The sequence below is a fragment of the Podarcis tiliguerta genome (assembly GCF_965153285.1).
Source record: "Podarcis tiliguerta genome assembly, chromosome: 12".
Taxonomy (NCBI): domain Eukaryota; kingdom Metazoa; phylum Chordata; class Lepidosauria; order Squamata; family Lacertidae; genus Podarcis; species Podarcis tiliguerta.
Genome location: NC_139545.1, coordinates 977,139 through 1,000,430, shown reverse-complemented (window position 1 = coordinate 1,000,430; position 23,292 = coordinate 977,139). Strand labels below are relative to the sequence as shown.

The 23,292-nt window shown below is 43.4% G+C and overlaps 1 protein-coding gene and 1 long non-coding RNA gene across 3 annotated transcripts in view; one reads left to right on the top strand and one right to left on the bottom strand.

The window, feature by feature from the left end:
* LOC310661331 overlaps positions 1 to 23,292 on the bottom strand; it is a 125,222-nt gene that overhangs the window by 84,949 nt on the left and 16,981 nt on the right. The window lies entirely within an intron of this gene.
* The window catches only part of CUL1 (cullin 1), a 43,539-nt gene continuing 22,195 nt past the window's right edge, over positions 1,949 to 23,292 (top strand). For both annotated transcript variants that reach the window (XR_014503863.1, XM_083407042.1), the window contains exons 1-3: positions 1,949 to 2,144; positions 16,566 to 16,859; positions 21,401 to 21,575. Coding sequence is in view for 1 of the 2 variants with exons in the window: in XM_083407042.1 (XP_083263168.1) it covers positions 16,720 to 16,859; positions 21,401 to 21,575 (315 nt within the window). In the remaining variant the exon portion in view is untranslated. The remainder of the gene's footprint in view (positions 2,145 to 16,565; positions 16,860 to 21,400; positions 21,576 to 23,292) is intronic.

The following is a 23,292-nucleotide window of genomic DNA, read 5'->3' as shown; positions in this document are numbered from 1 at the left end:
AGCACCACCCGGCGGTTCATAAAAAAACTTTTTTTTTCAAAATGCCTGTTCTAAAGGTCTTACTACACTAGGGATTATATAGCTACATATGAAATTGCATGCATATCTTGACCCTCTTCCAAAAAAATAGCTGTTTACTTGGCCATTTTCCTATGTCGTGAAGGCTGAAATTTCAACAAAGCACGTGACTTTGCTAGACTCTTTTCTTCTTTAGGCAAGCATACCTAGATGCTTAGGAAGGTGAAGTAATTTTAATCTTAATATTTTACTTTTGTATGTTTTAAAGTAGGATTGTTAATTTTTCTTGATTTTACTGCTGTGGTGTTTTTTTGTTTTGGTAAACCACTTTGCAAGTTTTTTAAAATAAATTTTATTAAATAAATAAGCAATAAATATAAATAAAATAACACAATCCATCCTGTAGATTTAAGTATCTGTCCATAGTCGCCTACTTGTTATCAGAGGCTCAGAATTCACATTCCTTTGTAAGAAAATATGAAATAATGTAAAACCATTTTTGCAGACAAAAATAAATAAATAAATATCAAAGGGGGGGGGGGTGACAAGAAATTTTCCGCACAGGGTACCACCTGACCAGTTGGGCTTCATGGTGGAAGTCTCCCTGGTCAGAGCTCCCAACTGCAAAATGAGTTAAAATACTATTAGCAAGCACAACAATAGGGCTGTAGTTATTCCTTGTGATTTATATCTGCTTTCCCCTATTGTTGCAATACTGTTCTCGCTTCCTGCCTCAATCCCCTCAGCTTCTGCTGGTCCAGGTAATGACACTGGAACATCTTCTGGGTGAAGGAACCTATCCAGGTACAAGTTGGCTTCTGTTCCTGCCTCTTCTCTTTTGTTGTGCAAAGAGTAGCCGGCAATGTCCTCCAGTGGCTGGCGGGAAGCAGAGCTGGAAATAAAGCCTAGTGAGCAGCGAAAGGAAACCTTGGAACCACAGTGGGGGGATCGGAAGTCATATTAGATCAAGCGAAGGATGAACTCAATTTTGGTATGCAAGAAGTGTAAATCGTCTTTAGTTCGCTTTTGGAATGCCTTGTGTTGATTACTATATATTGTTTGATTTGGTTTTTTTTGTTTTGTGATGTTTTTTATATTTGGAAACCAGTAAAGCATAAAAAAATGCACCCGGTGGAACGCCCTCCCACAACTATCTGACTTTTAGAAGACACCTGAAGGCAGCTCTGCTTAGGGAAGTTTTTAATGTTTGATGTTTTATTGTGTTTCTAATATCCTGTTGGAAGCTGCCCAGAGTGGGGAGGGCGAGGCCTGGAGTGGTGGGCAGGCAGACAGACGGGCCTGCTGGGCTGTGGCCTTGCTCCGTGTTTCCTTGGGTGGTGGTTGTTCTGTGTGCCTTTATTTTTAGGTCTCATTATGATTACAGAGGTACTTCAGGTTATGGTAAGTACTTAATTCATTCCGGAGGTCCGTTCTTAACCTGAAACTGTTCTTCACCTGAAGCACCACTTTAGCTAATGGGGCCTCCTGCTGCCACTGCGCCGCCGGAGCACGATTTCTGTTCTCATCCTGAAGCAAAGTTCTTAACCTGAAGCACTATTTCTGGGTTAGCAGAGTTTGTAACCTGAAGCGTCTGTAACCCGAGGTACCACTGTACATGGAAATTGTCTTGTGTACTTTGTGTTCTATTTATTGCCCATCTCTCTCGTAGTTGCCATGGGGCAACTCTTGACTTGCTGTAAGAGGCCTGGAGCACTTTTCCCTGTGGAAAGGTGGCATACGAAGAGGATGAAGATGACGCCGCCTGCATTTTTAGGCCGAGGTCAGCCTAAAGCGCCGCAGCTGCACCTTCGTCTTGGCCCTGAGGACTCCAACTCCCAGCATCCTCCGGCGCCGCCTGCCGGAGGGGCGCCCGCCCCGCCGCCCGCGACTCGCCCGCCCCGCCTTGGCCCCTCCCGGCCTCCCTCCGGGCCTCGGGCGCGCAGGCGGAGCAGAGCCGGCAGGCCGCCCGGCGGGGCCATGACGCAGGGATGACGCTCCGGTGACGCGACTCCTCGGCGGCGCCCGACCCGGAAGCGGAAGAGGCGGGCTGCCTTGGCCTGTGTGGAGACGAGGCCGCCGGGCCCTGCCTGCCTGACGGACTCTGCGAGGCGCGCGCCATGGGGCCGGTGAGTCGGCGGGGCCCGTCGCCCGGGGGGCCCAGGCCAGGCGGGAGTCCGGCCGGGCGCGGGAGGCGGCGGGGGTCTGGCCGGGAGGAGAGGCCCGGAGGCGGCGGGGGCGCGGGCCTGGCCGGGGCTGTGGCGCAGCCCGAGAGGGAGGGCGAGGGAGGCCGCGGCGCGCGCGGGCTTCGGCGAGGGGAGGGCGGGGGTTGGCCGGGGCCGCTCCTCCTCCTCCTCGGGAGTCCGGCGGCGCAGGGGGGCCGCGAGGGCGGCCACGAACCGGCATCTCCTCGCAGCGCCTCCGAGGGAGGCCTCGCGGGAGCCTCCCGCCCGCCCCGAGTTCCCCGGGGCTCCGTTGCTGTCCCCCGGCGGCGCCCCCGGAGCTTCCCTCGCTCGTTGGTCCCGTGTCCTCGCGGAGAACGGAAGGGCTTCGGTCGGCGCTGCCTTGGCCTCCCTCGGGGCCTGGCCTCTCCCTCGCCTCGCCGTGGCTCCCTCGGAAAGCCCTCCCCGGGGATCCCCTCGGGGACCCACCCCCCGTTGGTCCCCATGGCTCTCCGCAGGGACTCCGAGGCTCAGCTGCGCCCGCCTGGGGATCCCTTTCGCCCTGTTTAGGGCGGCTGCTCCGCCTCGCTCCCTCGCCCAGAGATCCCTTTCCCCCTCGAAATCCGCCGCGTCGCTCCTTCTGCCCGCCCGTTCCTTAGGCGCGCTCCCTCCGCTTCGCAGTCGCTTTGTGGTGGACAGGAAGGAAACACGACTGCTTAGATTTCGTTTCCCTAAGGAAGCAAGCGCATCTCTGCCAGACGTGCAATTCCTCTTAAATTCATTCCATTGAATCCCTGCTCTAACTGCCCTAATACGTAGCTGTATTTTGAGAGAGAATATTGATGTTTGAAAGCTCATCTGCTGAGAGACTGGTGCGGAGAAACCTATACTGTACTGTGCTATTTTTGGATTATGTATGGTGGTTTTTTTTTAAATAAAACCGCACTTTCGTAGCTCCTAGTGGAGTTCCCGTTTAAAGTCTTTCATACAAATCCCTGAAATTTGCCGTATTTCAATAGTGAAACAAAATTAGCCAGTATACATGTTATATGCACATTGATTTCTGTAGTATGGGAAAACAAAAGTATGAGGCTTTGGGAGGGTTTTTTTTTTTTTTCCCCCAGCCTAACCTACATCACAGGGTTGTGCAAAGACAAAATGGATAAGTGAGGGAATTATGTAAATGACACTAATTAAATTAAATTAAATTGTAAACAGCCAAACTTAGTATGGTTTGTTACTGTGGTAAAACATTTGCATGTAACTTGCGATGATAAGAGTATCATTCAGTTTCTAGTTTGCACTTCTGTATTAAGTGGGGGGGGGGGGAATGCTAGTGCATTTTGGAAAAACCTAAGACCTGACAGCAGGTCTTAATTCTTCAGCAGAAGAAAACAAGGAAGTGCATACTCCTAAGTAGGTTAGTGGGATTGTGGAACTATTTCCTGATCAGACAAATTGAGTGAAATCTAATTGCAAGCTTGATTAGGGGTTTCACTTGCATAAAAGCATGAACTGGGGTAGTATTAACTGCCACCTCCAAAATGTTCTTCATGTTCACAGCATTTGAAATTTATTGGCAAAATGGTATTGTGATAGAGACGTGATTTACCTAAAAAAAGTACAACATAAAATGACTCATCAGCATCTTAAGTTGGGTGTAGAAGTGTAGCTTTGTGGTTGGCGGACTGTAAATAAATTATATTCTCATGGAAGAGTATCTCAGTAGAACCACCAGGGGAAACATGTATATATAATTATTACAGACACTTGTTCTTGGGGTACTTTATAATCAATTCCTATATTGCTTTGCTCAAAACTTGCTCTGAGGCATGTTAGATGACTTGTTTATAAGCTATTCTTTTTTATTTGTGAATTAAATAATTGCTTCTTTTTCTACAGTGGATCAAGTGTTAGCATAATTTTGCAAATGCTCACATTGTAATAATTGGGAGAACCCTTATGTGAGATGTAATAATACTCTCTGAATACACTGTCAAATAGGTTAGGGCCTGTGGGGCTGAGTCATGGTATATGTGTTCAGAAGGAGACTTAAAAACACAAAACAGTTGAACACAAAACAGTAGCTGGAAAGGTTTTTTTTTCATTGCTCTGCTACACATGTTTTCTGTATTCAGATGAGTTCCTCTTTTACAAAACTATGTGCAAATAAGAAATAAGACACCAATATTGAAGTACTTTAATGCTTTCTTGTGTATAACAGTGCAGCATAGGCTACTGGCTCTATTACCATGACTCCTTTTGATCTTACCAGTTCTTGTGCATCTTCTCCTCTCTTGGTTTCTTTATTTCATTTTACTTTTTTAAAGTTTCCATTTTTGTTTCTGAAGCATGGTGGATATTCCATCTGTTTCAGCTTTAAAACTATATGTTACTGGTTTACAAGAGCCAGTGTGGTGTAGTGGTTAAGAGCGGTGGACTCGTAATCTGGGGAACCGGATTCGCTTCCCCGCTCCTCCACATGCAGCTGCTGGCTGACCTTGGGCCAATCACACTTCTCTGAAGTCTCTCAGCCCCACTCACCCCACAGAGTGTTTGTTGTGGGGGAGGAAGGGAAAGGAGAATGTTAGCTGCTTTGAGACTCCTTCGGGTAGTGATAAAGTGGGATATCAAATCCAAACTCTTCAACCTCTCTTGGATCTGAATTGGGATGATTACCTATATAATAAATTATATGAGCTGTAATAGATTGATCAAATTTACGTGGATGTGTGTTTAATAAAGTAATTGCACTGAAGAAGACACAAGCTTTGACTGTGGTGCAGTATAAATGGTCAATAGAAAATATATTCCATCTTCTGAGACAGTACCTGCAGTTATTGTAAATACAGACAAACCTCGGTTCTTGAATGTAATTCGTTCTGGAAGCCAGTTTGGCTTATGAAATGTTCGACAACTGAGGCACGGCTTCCGATTGGTCGCAGGAGCTTCCTGCACTTAACGTTCGGCTTCCGAAAAACATTCGAAAACCAGAACATTTACTTCTGGGTTTTCGGCATTTGGGAGCTGAAACGTTCCAAAACGGAAGTGTTTGGGAGCCAAGGTTTGACTGTACTTTTTTAAAAATGAGCTTTTCTTAAATAAAAGGGGTTGCTCTATACCAGGGACCGGCAAACTAAGGGCTGCGGGCCGGATCAGGCCCAATTGCCTTCAGGATCCGGCCCACGGACTGTCCGTGGATTGGCGTGGGGATTCTGTTCGTTCGGGCTGCGCCATTTCCCCCCCTGTGGCATTCCACCCCCCCCCCACTGCGGTGGCACCTCCTCCCTCCCTCCTGGATTCTCCCCGCCCTGCCTAGAGGAAGAAGGGAGCTGGGCTGAGTGCCATTTTAAGAACCCCCTCTCTGGAGCCAGCCCTTTCGTGCCACTCATCTTCCCTCCGCTGCTGCCACTGTCACTGCTCTGGTGCTCCTTTGGGCCAGAGAGTGGAGCGGATGAGCTTGCTCTGCCTACCAACGAGAAGCAGAAGCAGCGGTGGTGGTGGTGGCGGCAACGTCAGCCCCTGGGAAGGTAAGCACTGGGGCTGGGGGGTGGGGAGGAGGACTACTTGCCCCCCTTGCCTCTTCTTCCAGCTCCCGGTGCTTATTGTCTAGCCCACCACAAGGTCTGAGGGACAGTGGACCAGCTGCTACTAAAAAAATTTGCTGGGCCCTGTTCTATACTAATTGGCTGCAGGGCAAATGGAGGTGATGTAGCAGGGCCATTTGGGCCAACTCTCATGTGCAAAGGGGGGGGGGGCCCTCAAATTTAGATAGCAATGTTACCTATCATAAACCCCTGTAAATACCAAATCAGTCCTGAAATTATGTACCTATAATAACATAATTTGTGGTTTCACATAATGTTTGCAGATAAACTGCTGTAGGGTTTTTTCAGTCAAGTGATTTTTTACATAGGCTGGTACCTGACTAAGCGCATTCTTAACCATGTTTACTAAGGAGTGAGACTGCATTTACGTGGGGCTTCTGTTCCGGGCCCCTGCATGCGTACGTGAAATCATGTATAATGGGGAGCACCCTGGAGAGTCCTGGTGGCTCACGAGGAGAGAGCTCTTCAAGCTCTGGGGAGGGTCTCCTTGCAAACCAGGAGGACTTTCCAGCATGCCCCCCCCCCCCCATTTCTGGGATCCCAGCGCTGCACATATGTGTGGTTGTGTGCAAATAGAGTATGCACAAATGGGGATTTGCCTTCTAAATCAGTCATTCTATTAATACTAGTGGAAGTTTTGTAATTCTGTTCATTGAAGTTAAAAGTCACATGCACGCCCATCGATGTTCAAAACCCCCTCTTTATGTCAAACATCTTGAATGGTAAAGCGATCTTAGGCTGCTCCTCTTGTACAAGCTGATAAACCCCAAGTGTGAGCCCAATGCTAAAATTGGTTCAAAAATTAACAGCACAAAATTATGCATGTTTCCTGAGAAGTATGTCTCAGAGGACTTACTGTCTAGTAAGTGTGTGCAGGATTGTAGACTTGTATGCATATAACGGAGGCAAACTGACAATGGGCAATCTGTGTTCAGCTTCAAATTGGACGGACTACGTGTGGAGATTATTGCATTGCAGGAGGTTTGACTGGATGGTCCTTGGGATCCCTCCCAACTACAATTCTATGATTCAAACCAGCGTGCATATTGTCAGAGACACATAGATTCTGACTCTTCATTGAACCCCCTTTGCATAAAATGTGTTCTGTTTTCCTTTGCAAATACTCTTTTTGTTCTGGGTAGCCCATATACCCTTATGAAGTGTGAAAATGTGGGAAAAGGTGAGACTGGAACCTAATCTGGTTGGTGAACAGAACAGTGTACAGTGGTACCTCGGGTTACATATGCTTCAGGTTACAGACTCCGCTAACCCAGGAAATTGAAGCAATTAAATGCACAAATCGTCATCTCATCTGTCCTCCCAGTTGAACGACGTGGCCCAGGGAGAGAGGGGAAAATAGTGGAAGTGAACAGCTGGCTTCGCAAATGGTGTAAACAGGAACGGTTTGGATTCTTAGATCACGGACTGCAGTTTCTTGAAGGTGGACTTCTGGCAAGCGATGGGCTGCACCTCACAACGGTTGGGAGGAGTGTTTTTGCCAAAAATCTCAGAAACCTCATCAGGAGGGCTTTAAACTGACTAATGTGGGGGAGGGAGACAGTGCTCCTGAAGGTAGGTGTCTATCAATTGATGAAGATGATCATCCAAATGTCATAGACCAAATGGAGCAAACAGCAAGCAGACCTAGTGGTGGGAGGAAAAAATCCTTAAATAGGAGACACGGGGGAATGATTAATGGACTTCAATGTCTGTACACTAATGCGCAAAGCATGGGAAATAAACAAGATGAGCTTGAGCTCTTGGTACAGCAAACTAAATATGACATAATAGGCATCACTGAAACCTGGTGGGATAAGTCCCACGATTGGAATGTAAGAATGGAGGGATACAATCTATTTCAGAGAAACAGACCAGACAAGAAAGGAGGAGGAGTGGCGTTATATGTCAGGGATGTGTATACCTGTGAAGAGATCCAAGATTTAGAACCTCAAAGCCAAAGTGAGAGCATTTGGGTCAAAATTATGGGAGAGAAGAATAACAGTGACCTCATTGTGGGAGTTTACTATAGATCCCCAAGCCAAACGGAGGACATAGATGATGCCTTCCTGGAACAGATGGCCAAGCAAGCAAAAGGAAGGGAGATAGTAGTAATGGGGGACTTCAATTACCCGGATATTTGTTGGATGTCAAACTCAGCCAAGAGCATAAGGTCAAACAGATTTCTCACTGGCCTTGCAGACAACTTCATTGTCCAGAAAGTGGGAGAAGCAACAAGAGGAACAGCCATTTTAGATCTGGTCCTAACCAATGTTGATGACCTGGTTAGTGGGGTAGAAGTGGAAGGATCATTAGGTGCGAGTGATCATGCTCTTCTGAAGTTTACTATACAGCGGAAAGGAGCAGCCAAGCATACTAGGACTCAATTTCTTGACTTTAAGAAAGCCGACTTCATAAAACTTAGGGAAGTGCTGGGTGAGATCCCATGGACAGTAATACTAAAAGGAAAGGGAGTTCATGATGGCTGGGAGTTTGTTAAGAGGGAGATAGTAAAAGCACAGCTTCAGGCAATACCAATGAGACGGAAACACAGAAGGTGCCTAAAGAAGCCAGGGTGGCTATCTAAAGAACTTTTAACTGAGTTAAGATTAAAAAAGGATGTGTACAAAAAATGGAAAAGGGGGGAAACCACCAGAGAGGAATTCAAACAAATAGCCAGCACATGTAGACACAAAGTCAGAAAAGCTAAAGCACAGAATGAACTCAGGCTTGCTAGAGAGGTTAAAAGCAACAAAAAAGGCTTTTATGGGTATGTTCGTAGCAAAAGGAAGAACAAAGAAACAGTGGGGTCACTCAGAGGAGAAGATGGTGAAATGCAAACAGGGGACACAGAAAGGGCTGAACTCCTCAATGCCTTCTTTGCCTCAGTCTTCTCCGATAAAGAAAACAATGCCCGACCTGAAGAATTTGGAGCAAATGATTCAGCAGAGGAAACACAGCCCAGAATAACTAAGGAGATAGTACAAGAATACTTGGCTAGTTTAGATGTATTCAAGTCTCCAGGGCCAGATGAACTGCATCCAAGAGTATTAAAAGAACTGGCAGATGTGATCTCAGAACCACTGGCAGTCAGCTTTGAGAATTCCTGGAGAACAGGCGAAGCCCCGGCAGACTGGAGGAGGGCAAATGTTGTCCCTATTTTCAAAAAGGGGAAAAGAGAGGACCCAAATAATTACCGCCCAGTCAGCCTGACATCAATACCAGGGAAGATTCTGGAGCAGATCATTAAGCAAACAATCTGTGAGCACCTAGAAAGGAATGCTGTGATCACCAATAGTCAGCATGGATTTCTGAAAAATAAGTCATGTCAGACTAACCTGATCTCGTTTTTTGACAGAATTACAAGCTTGGTAGATGAAGGGAACGCAGTGGATGTAGCCTACCTTGATTTCAGCAAGGCATTTGACAAGGTGCCCCATGATATTCTTGTAAAGAAGCTGGTAAAATGCGGTCTTGACTATGCTACCACTCAGTGGGTTTGTAACTGGCTGACTGACCGAACCCAAAGGGTGCTCATCAATGGTTCCTCTTCATCCTGGAGAAGAGTGACTAGTGGGGTGCCACAGGGTTCTGTCTTGGGCCCGGTCTTATTCAACATCTTTATCAACAACTTGGATGATGGACTCAAGGGCATCCTGATCAAATTTGCAGATGACACCAAACTGGGAGGGGTGGCTAACACCCCAGAGGACAGGATCACACTTCAAAACGACCTTGACAGATTAGAGAACTGGGCCAAAACAAACGAGATGAACTTTAACAGGGAGAAATGTAAAGTATTGCACTTGGGCAAAAAAAATGAGAGGCACAAATACAAGATGGGTGACACCTGGCTTGAGAGCAGTACATGTGAAAAGGATCCACTGAGTCTTGGTTGACCACAAACTTGACATGAGCCAACAGTGTGACGCGGCAGCTAAAAAAGCCAATGCAATTCTGGGCTGCATCAATAGGAGTATAGCATCTAGATCAAGGGAAGTAATAGTGCCACTGCATTCTGCTCTGGTCAGACCTCACCTGGAGTACTGTGTCCAGTTCTGGGCACCACAGTTCAAGAAGGACACTGACAAACTGGAACGTGTCCAGAGGAGGGCAACCAAAATGGTCAAAGGCCTGGAAATGATGCCTTATGAGGCTAAGGGAGCTGGGCATGTTTAGCCTGGAGAAGAGGAGGTTAAGGGGTGATATGATAGCCATGTTCAAATATATAAAAGGATGTCACATAGAGGAGGGAGAAAGGTTGTTTTCAGCTGCTCCAGAGAAGCGGACACGGAGCAATGGATCCAAACTACAGGAAAGAAGATTCCACCTAAACATTAGGAAGAACTTCCTGACAGTAAGAGCTGTTCGACAGTGGAAATTGCTGCCAAGGAGTGTGGTGGAGTCTCCTTCTTTGGAGGTCTTTAAGCAGAGGCTTGACAACCATATGTCAGGAGTGCTCTGATGGTGTTTCCTGCTTGGCAGGGGGTTGGACTCGATGGCCCTTGTGGTCTCTTCCAACTCTATGATTCTATGATTCTATGAACCCAGAAATAGTACCCCGGGTTAAGAACTTTGCTTCAGGGTGAGAACAGAAATCGTGTGGTGGTGGCGCAGCGGCAGCGGGAGGCCCCATTAGCTAAAGTACCTCAGGTTAAGAATGGACCTCTAGAACAAATTAAGTTATTAACCTGGGGTACCACTGTATTGGTGGGGTGTCACTTGAGCAGCAAATCTCCCAATTGTCAGGACACTATTAGCTCCCCTCCCCCATTAATGTAATTAAGAATGTCCTCTTTATATTATTCCAGGATGAACACTGTTAGTTAATAATGTTCCGTAATTTTCTGGTGCATTTAAAATGTGAAATTATATGTTCTCTTTTTTTTTTTTTTTAAGCAGGCTGCGCTGAGAAAAAATGTAGTAAGCATCAAATCTTATAAATAATAGAGAGATCCTTTCTGTAGAAAGTAGGAAGCAATATAGATATGACCACTTCTCTAACTTAACTGCATAGCCTGCTGTGTTCAAAAGGCATTAGATTGCATGTTAGGCTTAATATACATGGCCTTGATATTCATACTGTTCTACACAGTATCATGTGAGCTTGTACATGCAGTTCTGAAATCAGAGAAGTATTGCTCTGCTTCTAGTGTTGTTCCCCACCCACTTTGGGGGCAGGAAAAAGAAAAACACACAGCACTCAGTTGTCTTAAATGACTTTCTGAATCCATAACCAAGAGTCTGAGATCACGTAACAGGTGCCCCTTAAAAGAAATATCAGTCAAGCCTAGAGAAGGGTACCCTAAAATTGAATTCTGATTGTCTTCTGTATATTGAGTTTAGTTCTGGAGTCTTGCATTCCAGTCTAAGCCACAGTTGCCTTACATAGGCATCAAGCACATAGGATATTTTATTCTGTATTTTCTAAACAAGGGTTTGAAGTGTATGTTCATTCTTCCTAATGTACATGTGCCTAAAGTGCCTAAAGCCAAAATCGCATATACAGTGGTGCCTCGCAAGACGAAAAGAATCCGTTTCGGGAGTCTTTTCGTCTTGCGGTTTTTTCGTCTTGCGAAGCAAGCCCATTGACGGAGTAGCGCTATTAGCGCTATTGGCTAAAAAAAGGGCTAAAAACGGCTTTTTTTAAGGGGGGGGATTAGCGGTTTTGCTGCTAAAATGCTTTTAGCAGCTTAGCGATTCAGAATAAGGGGTTTTGGAGCAAAAAAAAATTCGATTTTTTTCGTCATTTTTCGTCTTGCGAAGCAAGCCCATAGGGAAATTCGTCCTGCGAAGCGCCTCTGCAGACGGAAAACCCTTTCGTCTTGTGGGTTTTCCGTCTTGCGAGGCATTCGTCTTGCGGGGCACCACTGTAGTCAAAACACATTAGGTACAATGGCGGGTGGAATGCCAAGGTTTTATTTCTTGGATGCCCCCGCTTTAATTTTTGTTTTAATTCCTTCAAGCACATAAAGCTGAATGTGCACAAGTTAAAGGTGTGTCAATTTTGAGTGTACTGTACTTCATCTCCCTTGTTAATATTCTAATGTTTAATGCTGGTCTCAAGCATCCCAGAAGACGATAGAAGTAGAAAGAAATACAAATAAATTAAATAGGAGTAATATCTATGTAGCTTAACATTTTTAAAACAACAGCATTGAATGCAGGTATAACTTGGTTATGATAGTATTATATAATCACTCCTCTGAAATGCAGTTTACATGTGTTTCTGTGATAGGTTTAATATACGTTCATGGAATTTAGTAGAGGGTTTATTCAGGAGACCTCTTCCTTCCTATATCTGTATCCAGTAAGTGTTTAACTGTGGCATTTAATTGGTAATGTCTTATCTCTCATCTAGCCTTTGGTGAAGTGTCATTGCATACTTGTGGTATTCAGAATCAGAAACCTATTGGTTATTCTGATCTGTGAACAATTTGGGGCACTGTTTTTACATCATTTTTCATATTGAGAAAATTTCTGCCTGTTCTTCCAGCTTCCATTCTAACTATATGAGCTCTGAGCTCTGTGTTCTGTTGAACTAATAGTAGAAATATTAATTCTGCTTTATATTTTGCTAAAACTTATAAACAAATACTAAGAAATACAGCAAAAATTATCTATCTATCTACACGTGACCTACAGGGGGGTTCTAACTCTGTATTTATAGCTTTAAAAAAACAAAATGGAGGGTGATGGCGGTTCACTGATTTGTTAACTGAAAATCTGATAATCACTCTTCTGTTACTCTTGGTTGGCTTGCTAATTTGAATTTAGAACTTCACTTTATGACAGTATGCCTAATGGGCTGAATTAATTATAAAATTCAAATCAACAGTTCTTTTTCCACACCACTGAATTTCCACATCAGGCTGAAATTTTAACGTTGTAAGAGAGAGTGACTGGTTACCCAGTCAAGAAGACAAATTTTTGTAACACTTTAATTAGAATAGCAAGCTCTCTGTTACATAAAATAGAAGCTGTGTAACAAAAGATATTAACTAGCATGCATGGATACCTCCAGGACCACGAAGGACGCTGAGCTGTGTGTGACATTTGTTTTGGTTTAGGCTAACTCCCCAAAGTTACAAGGCCTTTTAAGGGAAACCAGCTTTTACAAGATCCAAGAGGCTTACTTTTGTCTCAGAAAGGTGTCTCTACCTATGTTATGCTTAATGTCATTGTGTTTCTTGTTTTTTAAATATCTAGCAAAGGCAACAAGAGTTTGTATTTTGCAGAAATAAGACATTTCCACCTTGTTCTGATGGCTGGCTACAAATGCTCCTATTCTTGTATTGCAAGGGATTGGACTAGATGACCCTCAGGATCCCTTTGAACACCACAATTCTATGATTCTATGATTCTAACTACAGAGAAACCCAATAGGTCTCATCTTATTTATTTAAAGCATCTATATACTGCTTAAAAGATAGCATTTTAAAGTAGAGTACATTAAAATAAAACATAAGGAGGATAAGACAAAGAAAACACCAAAAATCAAGCAGAAACCTGACTGCTACCCTAAAATGCCTACTGGAATAAGGAAGTCTTTGTCATCCACTGGAAGTTAAACAAGGAGTGTGCCTCCCTCTGTTGGGAGGGAGGTCCACAGGCTTAGGCCTACAGCACTGAACACAGTTACCTTCCTGGTGCTACTAAATACTGTAATACCTCTGCAAACATCCGCCCTGTCTAGCGTCCATTCCAGCGAACGTCCGTGACAAACCCTGGAACGGGTTACTTCCGGGCTTGCTGCTCGCGCATGCGCAGAAGCTCAAACCGCTCTAAAGTTGCAAAGCTGACGGAACCAGTGCTAAATGATCAATATGGAGGTTGCAACTTACCAGAAATGAAAACTAGGGCTGGGTGTCATATTGTTCAAAACCGGTTTGAAGTCTATCATTTTCTTTGGCAATCACTCGTAGCCAAGTAAGATTGGAAACTACAAGAAAGAAGATTCCACCTAAACATTAGGAAGAACTTCCTGACAGTAAGAGCTGTTTGACAGTGGAGTTTGCTGCCAAGGAGTGTGGTGGAGTCTCCTTCTTTGGAGGTCTTTAAGCAGAGGCTTGACAACCATATGTCAGGAGTGCTCTGATGGTGTTTCCTGCTTGGCAGGGGGTTGGACTCGATGGCCCTTGTGGTCTCTTCCAACTCTATGATTCTATGATTGTCTTCCATAAACACGGGTTTAACAGTGAGTCAATAATAATAATAATTTGTTTGTTTGTTTATACCCCGCCCATCTGGTTGGGTTTTCCCAGCCACTCTGGGCAGCTTCCAACAAAATATTAAAAATACAGTAAAACATCAAACATTAAAAACTTCCCTAAACAGGGCTGCCTTCAGATATTTTCTGAAAGTCGGATCGTTGTTTATTTTCTTGACATCTGATGGGAGGGCGTTCCACAGGGCAGGCACCACTACCGAGAAGGCCCTCTGCGCGGTTCCCATCTTACAGTGAGGGAACCGCCAAGGAAGGCCCTCGGACCTGGACCTCAGTATCTGGGCAGAACGATGGGGGTGGAGTCGCTCCTTCAGGTATACTGGGCCGAGGCCTTTTAGGGCTTTAAAGGTCAACACCACCACTTCCAATTGTGAACAGAAACTTACTGGGAGCCAATGTAGGTCTTTCAGGACCATTGTTATGTGGTCTTGGCGGCCACTCCCAGTCACCAGTCTAGCTGCCGCATTCTGGATTAGTTGTAGTTTCCGGGTCACCTTCAAAGGTAGCCCCATGCAGAGTGCATTGCAATAGTCCAAGCAGGAGATTAACAGAGCATGCACCACTCTGACGAGACAGTCCACAGGCAGCTAGATTCTCAGCCTGCATACCGGAAGGAGCTGGTAGACAGCTGCCCTGGACAGAGAATTGACCTGCACCTCCATGGACAGCTGTGAGTCCAAAATGACTCCCAGGCTGCGCACCTGGTTCTTCAGGGCACAGTTACCCCATTTAGGATCAGGGAGTCCTCCCTGTCCCCTGTCCCCCCACAAAGAGTATTCATGTCTTGTCAGGATTCAGCCTCAATCTGTTAGCCGCCATCCATCCTCCAACTGCCTCCAGACAGTCACACTGGACCTTCACACATCCTTCCACAGTGGGGACATAGGATTCTGAACAACATGACCAGTCCAACGAAGAATCATTGCTTTCACACTGGTATATTATGATATTGGTTTCATAATTTTTGACCTGGAAATATATTCTGAATCAGTGTGTGTGTGTGTGTGTGTGTGAGAGAGAGAGAGAGAGAATGCAGTATTCATGATGTGGGGAAAAATTTGAAGCCAGCCAATGCCTCTACCTGGCTCCATCCTTATTTCAGACATGATATATCAGTATATCACGTTGTTAGCTGGCTTCTATCACGAAGTTGAAAACCAGACATCTCCCAGCCCTACTGTTAGCCTCTGCATAGCTCTATCCTTATTTCGGACATTGTGATATATCAGGATATCACTGTGTTTAGCTGGGAATATATAGCGATGTTGAAAAACAGATATTGTGCAGCCCTAATGAAAACCATTGATCATGAGCATAGTTTAAGCTGTTGATTATAGGTGTACCAATGCTGTTAATTATGGGTTATCAATCTGACACAGCCATTCTATTCAACCCAGCTCTTCTTCCCCTCCCAACAGTCAGCATTCTGTGGCTCCGTCCTCATTGGGCTGTTGTTGCTTTTTTAATTTTTAAAGTTAGTATTAATGCAAACCATAGGATCCCTTTATGTCTGCTGATGCTGCCATCTTGTGCATGGCTACATAAGTGGTGGTAGTCAGAAAATTTGACTGGAATTAGCGTCCAGGATAATGATACTCCAATCCAGTTACATTGGGCCAGGTGGTGTAGTGTTTCGCTGTAGAGTGGGAAAGGCACTAAGTCCTTAAGAAGAGCCTGCAGGAATGGGTCAGCTGCTTGGTCTCACAGGAGCCAGCCAGATAGATGCTTGCAGGGAAACTTGCAAACAGGATTCGAGCACAAGTGTGTTCTCCCCTTCCTTTGTATGTTTCAAGAGTTGTCATATATCTTCTCTCCATTGATTAATGAGGGCCATAGATTTGGATCAATATCAGTCTTTTAGCCATAGTGAGGGTGCAGAGAATCCATTTACATTGACAAGTTGTCAAATTCCATATAGTAGGTAAATACTTTAGAATAGTATACTATATTTATACAATATAGTACTTTCTCTGCAAACTTGATAAGGATTAGATCAGGCTTCCTCAATCTCGGCCCTCCAGATGTTTTTGGCCTACAACTCCCATGATCCCTAGGTAGGAGGACCAGTGGTCAGGGATGATGGGAATTGTAGTCTCAAAATATCTGGAGGGCTGAGTTTCAGGAAGCCTGGATTAGATGTTGCATATGTTTCAAAGAAGCATTATCCTTATTTCATCTCTAACAGCATGTTGTCTTAATTCCTTTCTGTACAAATGTTATGAAGTCCAATAAATTCTAAATCTTTTCTGTTGTATAAGATACAATTTAAAATCAATTGACAACTTTGCTACTGAAACTATAACATTCACCCATATAGAATCCAGCTATTCTGATTTCACTGGTTTGTGTTCAACTGATAATATGGTGATTAGTACATTGAGGAAAGAATATCTGACCACCACTGGGGAAACATGATTTTAAAATAGCCAGACATACTTGCAAATGTTCCAGGACATCTTTCCATTTGGTATCATAGCAAATATGTTACAGCTTTATATTAGTTACTGGTGAAATTAAGTGGACAATTGAATAAACATCTTTTCTCTTCCTCTGCAGGGTTTCTTGTGAGTCAGTATCAGCCTGCATATGCAAAGAGCATCTCTTCTGAGCAACTGTGGCAGAACTTGGAATGTTGGTTTGTTTCTGCCTCTGATGGAGGAATAACCAGATTTCTCATTCCTGCACTGAAAGACTTCACAGGAGATACAAAATGTCATCAAATCGGAGTCAGAACCCACATGGACTTAAACAAATTGGTCTTGACCAGATATGGGATGACCTTAGAGCTGGAATTCAGCAAGTTTATACAAGGCAAAGTATGGCAAAGTCCAGATATATGGAACTCTACACGTATCCTAACACATTTCTCAACAATCAGCTACTAATCTTACTGTTGATGTAGAATTATTCTACATGGGCAACTTTAGTTGTTCACTTATGATGATACAATTTAATTAGTTTTTTCCAATCAGGCCTTGAATGCCCAGGATCTCAGTATTTGGGTGGAGAGAGAGAAAGCATGTTTGACTTCACTTGAACCTCTGGTTTGTGTTTAGGTTCACTTTTTGCCCTAGGAACTTAAATGAGAGACTCGGAGGCTGTTTGGCAAAACCAGAGTCTTCGGCTCACTTTTGATATTCTGTAAAAAAAAGTTGTTAAATGACAAAAGTAGCAGGGTTATCCTCTTTGGTATAAATGTCATCCTAAATTATTCTGTCTTTGTTATGCCATGTTGCTGCCGAGTTCATGTAGGTAGGAATGGTTGTTGCAAGATGACAATGCTCTGATGACAACTTTGTGAGTAAGCAATCCAAATATTTTACACCAGCCACCTCCATTTTTACTTTTATGTAAGAAGGAATGGTGCTTACCAGAGAGCAAAAGCTCCATGCTTCACAGAGTTTTACAATCTAAATATAAAAAAAACACCTTAAAATAAAATTTAATATTGAATTGAAATTCCCTATTTGTGTTGCAATATTATTACTAGAATTCCAAATAGTAACAAAGCTGATTAAAGATAAAAAGAAGTTGTCAAATACTTAAAAGGATATTCATATTTGAAATCCGAACTTCTTTGTGCAGATAGTGAGGATTTTTATTATAAGCAGGCAAAATCTGTTGAAACTTAATTTGTATTTGACAACCTGATTTTATGCATATTTACTCAGATGCAAGTTCCACTGACTAAATAATGTGCATAGGACTTTGTCCTTAGAGGATTATCAGGTACATATTACTAATGTTCTATCTAGCTTGTAATTGGACAGTGTTAAATTTAGGATAATTGGTATCTTTTACCAGAGTTGGAGTTCCAATATGTGCTGCTTTTTGGCACAAATCAACATTTATAGGACTCCTTGGAATTTCTGACTTAGCTGCAGTGTACTTCGTTGCTACACTGCAGATATATTACTTGTTCTGTTGTTTTGAATCTATCCTTGTGATACTAGGATTGTTTTGTTTTTAAATCAGTCCTTGTGACATTAGCTGAGGCAGAACAGATGGCAGAAGACTGTAAACATCAGTTGCACAAGTAATTGATTTGGATATTTAATATAGAAAGTTTTATAAGAGCAGTATTCTGATAGATTACTTGGAAGTAAATTTTGTACATTCTATTTACATGGTTACACTAGAAGATAGGGAGAAGCTGACAGTCTTGGAGCAACTTCCCAGCTATCATTTCCCAGTTTCTGTCTTAAGCATGTTAGCATTTAGATAGAAAATGCCTTGAGCAGCTTTTGTGTGAATGGTGCATGTAAAGTTATAATGGATTGGCTGATTTGCTTGCTACTTTTTATGCAGCTTCTAGGTGATTTCCTACATGCTTAATCTTTTTGTATTTTCCTTACTGGGTAGCTGGCTAACTGAAAACCACTTATAAGGTTATTTACATATTAATTCTTCAATCTGTGGTTTTGTTCACATGGCAGGCATGGCAAAAATTAGCTTAATGTTGGTTACAGTAGGAATGATTGTTGAGTAGAGTGGGATTGTTGTATAGTGATGATTTTGAACTACAGAACTAGTTCAGTGTGATCAAAGGGTCTTTTAGACTTGTTCACCTGTCCTCCATGCCAAATGACTACAGTCTGTTGTCAGAATTACAGCGTTTTTCCATAAGAGCGAATTAAATATTTGGGGGAAAGTATATTGAAACTTTCTCTGATCATCTGTTTCCATTTATATTTAAGCCCTTTGCCATAGTGGTGTGGGTAGGGTTTGGAAGAAACAAAGTCTATTTTTGAGTCCCAGCGACACTTTCCCCTGAATTAGGTCACATCTCTTGAACATTCATTGGCTCTGGACTTACGTGGAGGAATGATGGCGGACTATGACGACTGCTGGTGCTCCCATTGGTATAAATAGTTAATGCAGTGATTTAAAAGTAATCATGGTATAAATCTTGGTTACTAAACTCCATTTTGAAATAAGGGAGGTCAGGGATCAACTTCATCACACCAGAGACAAGAAGTTTTCAGGGATGGAAGAACATCTTGAGTGAGGAACTTTCATTGGGCCCACACATGGCATAATTCAGGGCACCAGGTCAGCAAAACCACATTCTTTTGATTATTTCAAGACTGGAATTAAGCACAACTTGGATTTTCTATCTGCCACTTGATTGGTACGCAGAAAGCAAACAGACTGCTGGAGGGTGAAAAAGTACTAATCAGCAGGCTAAGGAGCAGGCTCAAAGGCTTATTTTAGTTACTGGTGACTACAAAAGATGATAACAGATGAGAAATTGGTATAAAATCTTTATATTACCTGTGATTCTCTGGTTGGGGTGGTATTGATTGCAAAAGTGAAGCTGCAGCTAACCAGTGGGGAATGGAATGCTGGCTTGAAGAGACAGGCCCAAATTTCTAGAAGCAGAGACTGCCAAGGGGGAGATGAACAGCACCCAGTATGGCAAAAGATACTGATGAATGCTTCATCGATTGTTGGTTTCATATGTTAGATGAACCGCTGATAGAACTCGAGAGATGTGCAGAATGGTAAATGCACTTCCAGCAGAGAAACAGCGGGTTAAAGAACGCACAGGACCTGTGGGAAAAGATCTTGACCTAGGTCTGCCTGAACTTGAGAAGACAAAGGCAAGGTGGGTAACAGCAGGCGTTGAAACTGAGTGGATACCCATAGAGCTCTTCAGGACTGAAGCAGACACAGAATGCTGTTGGGATGCTGGAAGAGATGAATGGAATCGGAGACACTAAGAAACAACGAGATTCATAGAATCATAGAGTTGGAAGGGACCACAAGGGCCATCGAGTCCAACCCCTGCCAAGCAAGATTGCAGAGACAGAGCTGAGAGGGGGGGGGGGGCTTGTGTACAAGCTGAAGTGAAGAAGAAAAAGCCTCCAAACTCTTTGTGAATGAAAAAAATGGGGTGTGTGTGACTTTTATTATTTAAGGTGGAGAAGAATGGCCAGCAGGAAATGGGGCTGGAATACATGGAATTGGGTACAATTTAATGATGACTCAAGAAGTAAATAATTGCGGACTATTATATTGTTTAGATTTGTTGGAACCCGTGGAAGGAAATTCCTCCTATTGGATCAGAGAAGGATTCTCTTTGATATTTAATAATAACAAGAAGAGCCTCTCTGGACTTTTTGGGTGGAAAAAGGAATGAATGATCTTGAGGTGTCTGGGGCTGAAATTAGGAGAACACTGACTAGCAGGGTGAGAAACAGCTGGATATTATCTTGAAACACAGGTAGATGTTATTTTGGAGTGCGCGTTTTGAAAATTTTCAATCATCTTCAAACTCAAAACTGACAGATGGAGAATCGGAAGTCCTTCTGATTTCTTTATAATTATTTTTCTTTTTCATTAACTCTATATGGAACATACGTGAAGGATGGATAATGAAAAGCCCTACATGAGAGGCAGGGTATAGAGGATCTCTCACGGTGGGAGGCTGTGGGAAGAGGGGGAAGCGCCCGGGGGGAGCTGGGAGGGTTTTACCTACCTTTGTGTGGATTAAGAGTAAAGATATAACCTTGATAGAGGGTTTTGTATTTTACTTTCTTCACACACACACAAAATGTAACCTGCCTCAGTAGAATCCTGGGAACTGTAGTTCTGGCAGATGTAAACTGCAGTTTCCAAGATTCTTTGGGGAAAGCCATGTGCTTTAAATATGTTGTAAATGTATTGTATGACTAGGACCCTATATCCAAAGAGGACATATAATGTTCTCTTAATTGAGAGTAAAAATGGCATTGGCTGTTACAGCTAGTTCTTTCCCCCACCTTCAGCAATGTTGTTTTGCTGTCCCATTTTTTACTTTCCTTGGGCTTTCTGTTAGTTCTGTTGGCTTCTATTTAGGTAAACGTATTCACTGACTCTTCTCAGTACATGTAAATTTATTGTTTCTTCTAAGATAAATTAAAGTTGGTCAACAAAGCTGAGACTGTGTTCAAATCCATAGTATGTAGAGAACTGTCTTTGTGATTTGGAACTGGAAGATAACTTATCATTGCTGTAGTTAAAAGCAAAAGTAATTATTCTCAACGGATGTTCATTTTATTTCCTTCTCCAAAAAAGAAGGTAAGGCAGGTTTTCCATACATCCTATTTCCATAGCTCTCTTGCTGTTAGAAAACATGCCCCAACCAACCAATCTAAGTCTGCCATACTGAAACCTTCTAAAAGTATGCCGTTGTATGAATCGGGACATCCACCTCTGCCCTGAACCTACTTCAGCTCTTCTGGAATATAGGGATAGTCCTGACTTACCTTTATATATGACTATTTTCAAGATTTAAAAGATAACGTAGGTGAACCATTTTGAATATTTAAAAGTATTAATTTCACACTCGTTTGTTAATTGATTATAGCATGTAGTCTACACTGCATATTCCTTAACTATTCTACCAGTCATGTTTATAACTACTGTACTAGTGTCCATCAGTCTAATCAAGCACGAGGGGCTGGTGTGCCGACTTCTAAGTCTAAAAAAGGCCAAACACCTGGAGGAGCTCAGTTTGTTGGCTTGGAACTGTACAAGCGGCTTAAAGAATTTCTGAAGAATTACTTGACAAATCTTCTTAAGGTAAGACAGTAATTGTATCAGCTCAAAAGCTAAGGATTTAAGGTGGTGCACAAGTTGCCTTTAAACTTCTGTGGAGCATTTTGCTGTCACTTTTAAAATACATGTACAGTAGACACTCGGGTTGCGAACGTGATCCGTGCAGGAAGCACGTTCGCAACCCGCAGCACCGCGTGTGCGCATGCGTGGGTCGCAATTCGGCACTTCTGCACATGCGCAAAGCGCCGAAACCTGGAAGTAACAAGTTCTGGTACATCAGTTTCTTTGGGTTTCTGCCTCTTACTGTGGCCCTTTTGGATGTAATATTGAGCCATACTTTAGCACTTCAAACACTGGCAGCTGGAAGTGTAGCCCTTGTACACTTCACTCTTAGATGTGACCATGAGGAAGATAAGCTGCAACAACAACAACAACAACAACAACAATAATAATAATAATATTTTATTTGTATCCTGCCCTCCCCAGCCGAAGCTGGGCTCAGAACAGCTAACATCATAAAAACAACACAATATGCATAAAAACAGACATCAATTAATTAAAATACATCTTAAAAGTAATTCAGACAAGTTAAAATCTGGGCAGGTGGCAATTGTCAGGTTGGAATTGAGAGTGGTTAATACTTGCTAGGACCAACTGTCTCCACTGATCATAAAAGGACCTATGAACGGGTTGGGGGCCTCCTTTGGGCTTGTTTTATACAAAGGAAAGTAAGTCAAACTGCATCCTAGCTCTGTCTTGCAGGCCCTGCAGAAAGATGTCAAATCCCACAGGGCCCTGTTCTCTTGGGGGAGAGCGTTCCACCAGGCTGGGGCCACGGCTGAAAAGGCCTTGGCTCTAGTCGAGGCCAGTCTAATTTCCCTGGGGCCCGGAATCTTCAAGGTGGTGTTAGCAGACCGTAAGGTCCTCTGTGGGGCATACCAGAAGAAGGCTTTTGCTTCCTTCTTAGCTTATTCAGAGTTACCCCAATTTGGATGTAATGAGAAACTCTCAATTGGTTTTAAGAGCAGGTGCCTTGTTCTGCTACTGCTTGGGCCCATAACAATCATGGTTTGGCATAACACCTGCTCTGGGCCTGCCAGTCTCTGGAATCTCAGATTCTGAATTACAGTGCTTGGCACCTCTCATTAGTTCATAGACTGCTCTGAAACATAGTATTCAGCAATAGGATTAAATAGGTGGAGGTTGATCCCACCAAACATTTTTTCAAATGCTTGTCTGTTCTTCACAGACCTGTTCCCAGCAAGCTTTTGTCATTCCAGTTGGAATAGAATTAAAGAGGCACTTTCCTAAAGATGATTTAAATTGAACTATGGTTGTCCTGCTCAGGTACAGAAGTATTAAGATGTCTGTTGTCTCTCATAAAATTGGTGCTACCTTTCTGCCCAGTGGTTGCATTCCCAGTGTCAATTTGGAGTAAGCCCTCTGGGGTTAAAAGAAATGCTTAACGCAGGGAGTGGGGCTTAAGTACATAAATAATATGGCAACAGTTGCAGAAACATCTCTGGCTATCTGAGATTATGGAGAGCTGTAACCAGTTTTCCAAAATGATGAAAACTGAAGAAATTCTATAAGCCTATGACTTTGCAGGAAGCAAAGATGGACATGGTCCCATGCCTTAGAAAATGTGTCTCCTTGGGATCCAAATCACTGTGAGGAGCAATCAAGGATTGCTAAGGCTCCCGCTATACTCTGACCTCGGGCATATCACAGACGTCCTGCT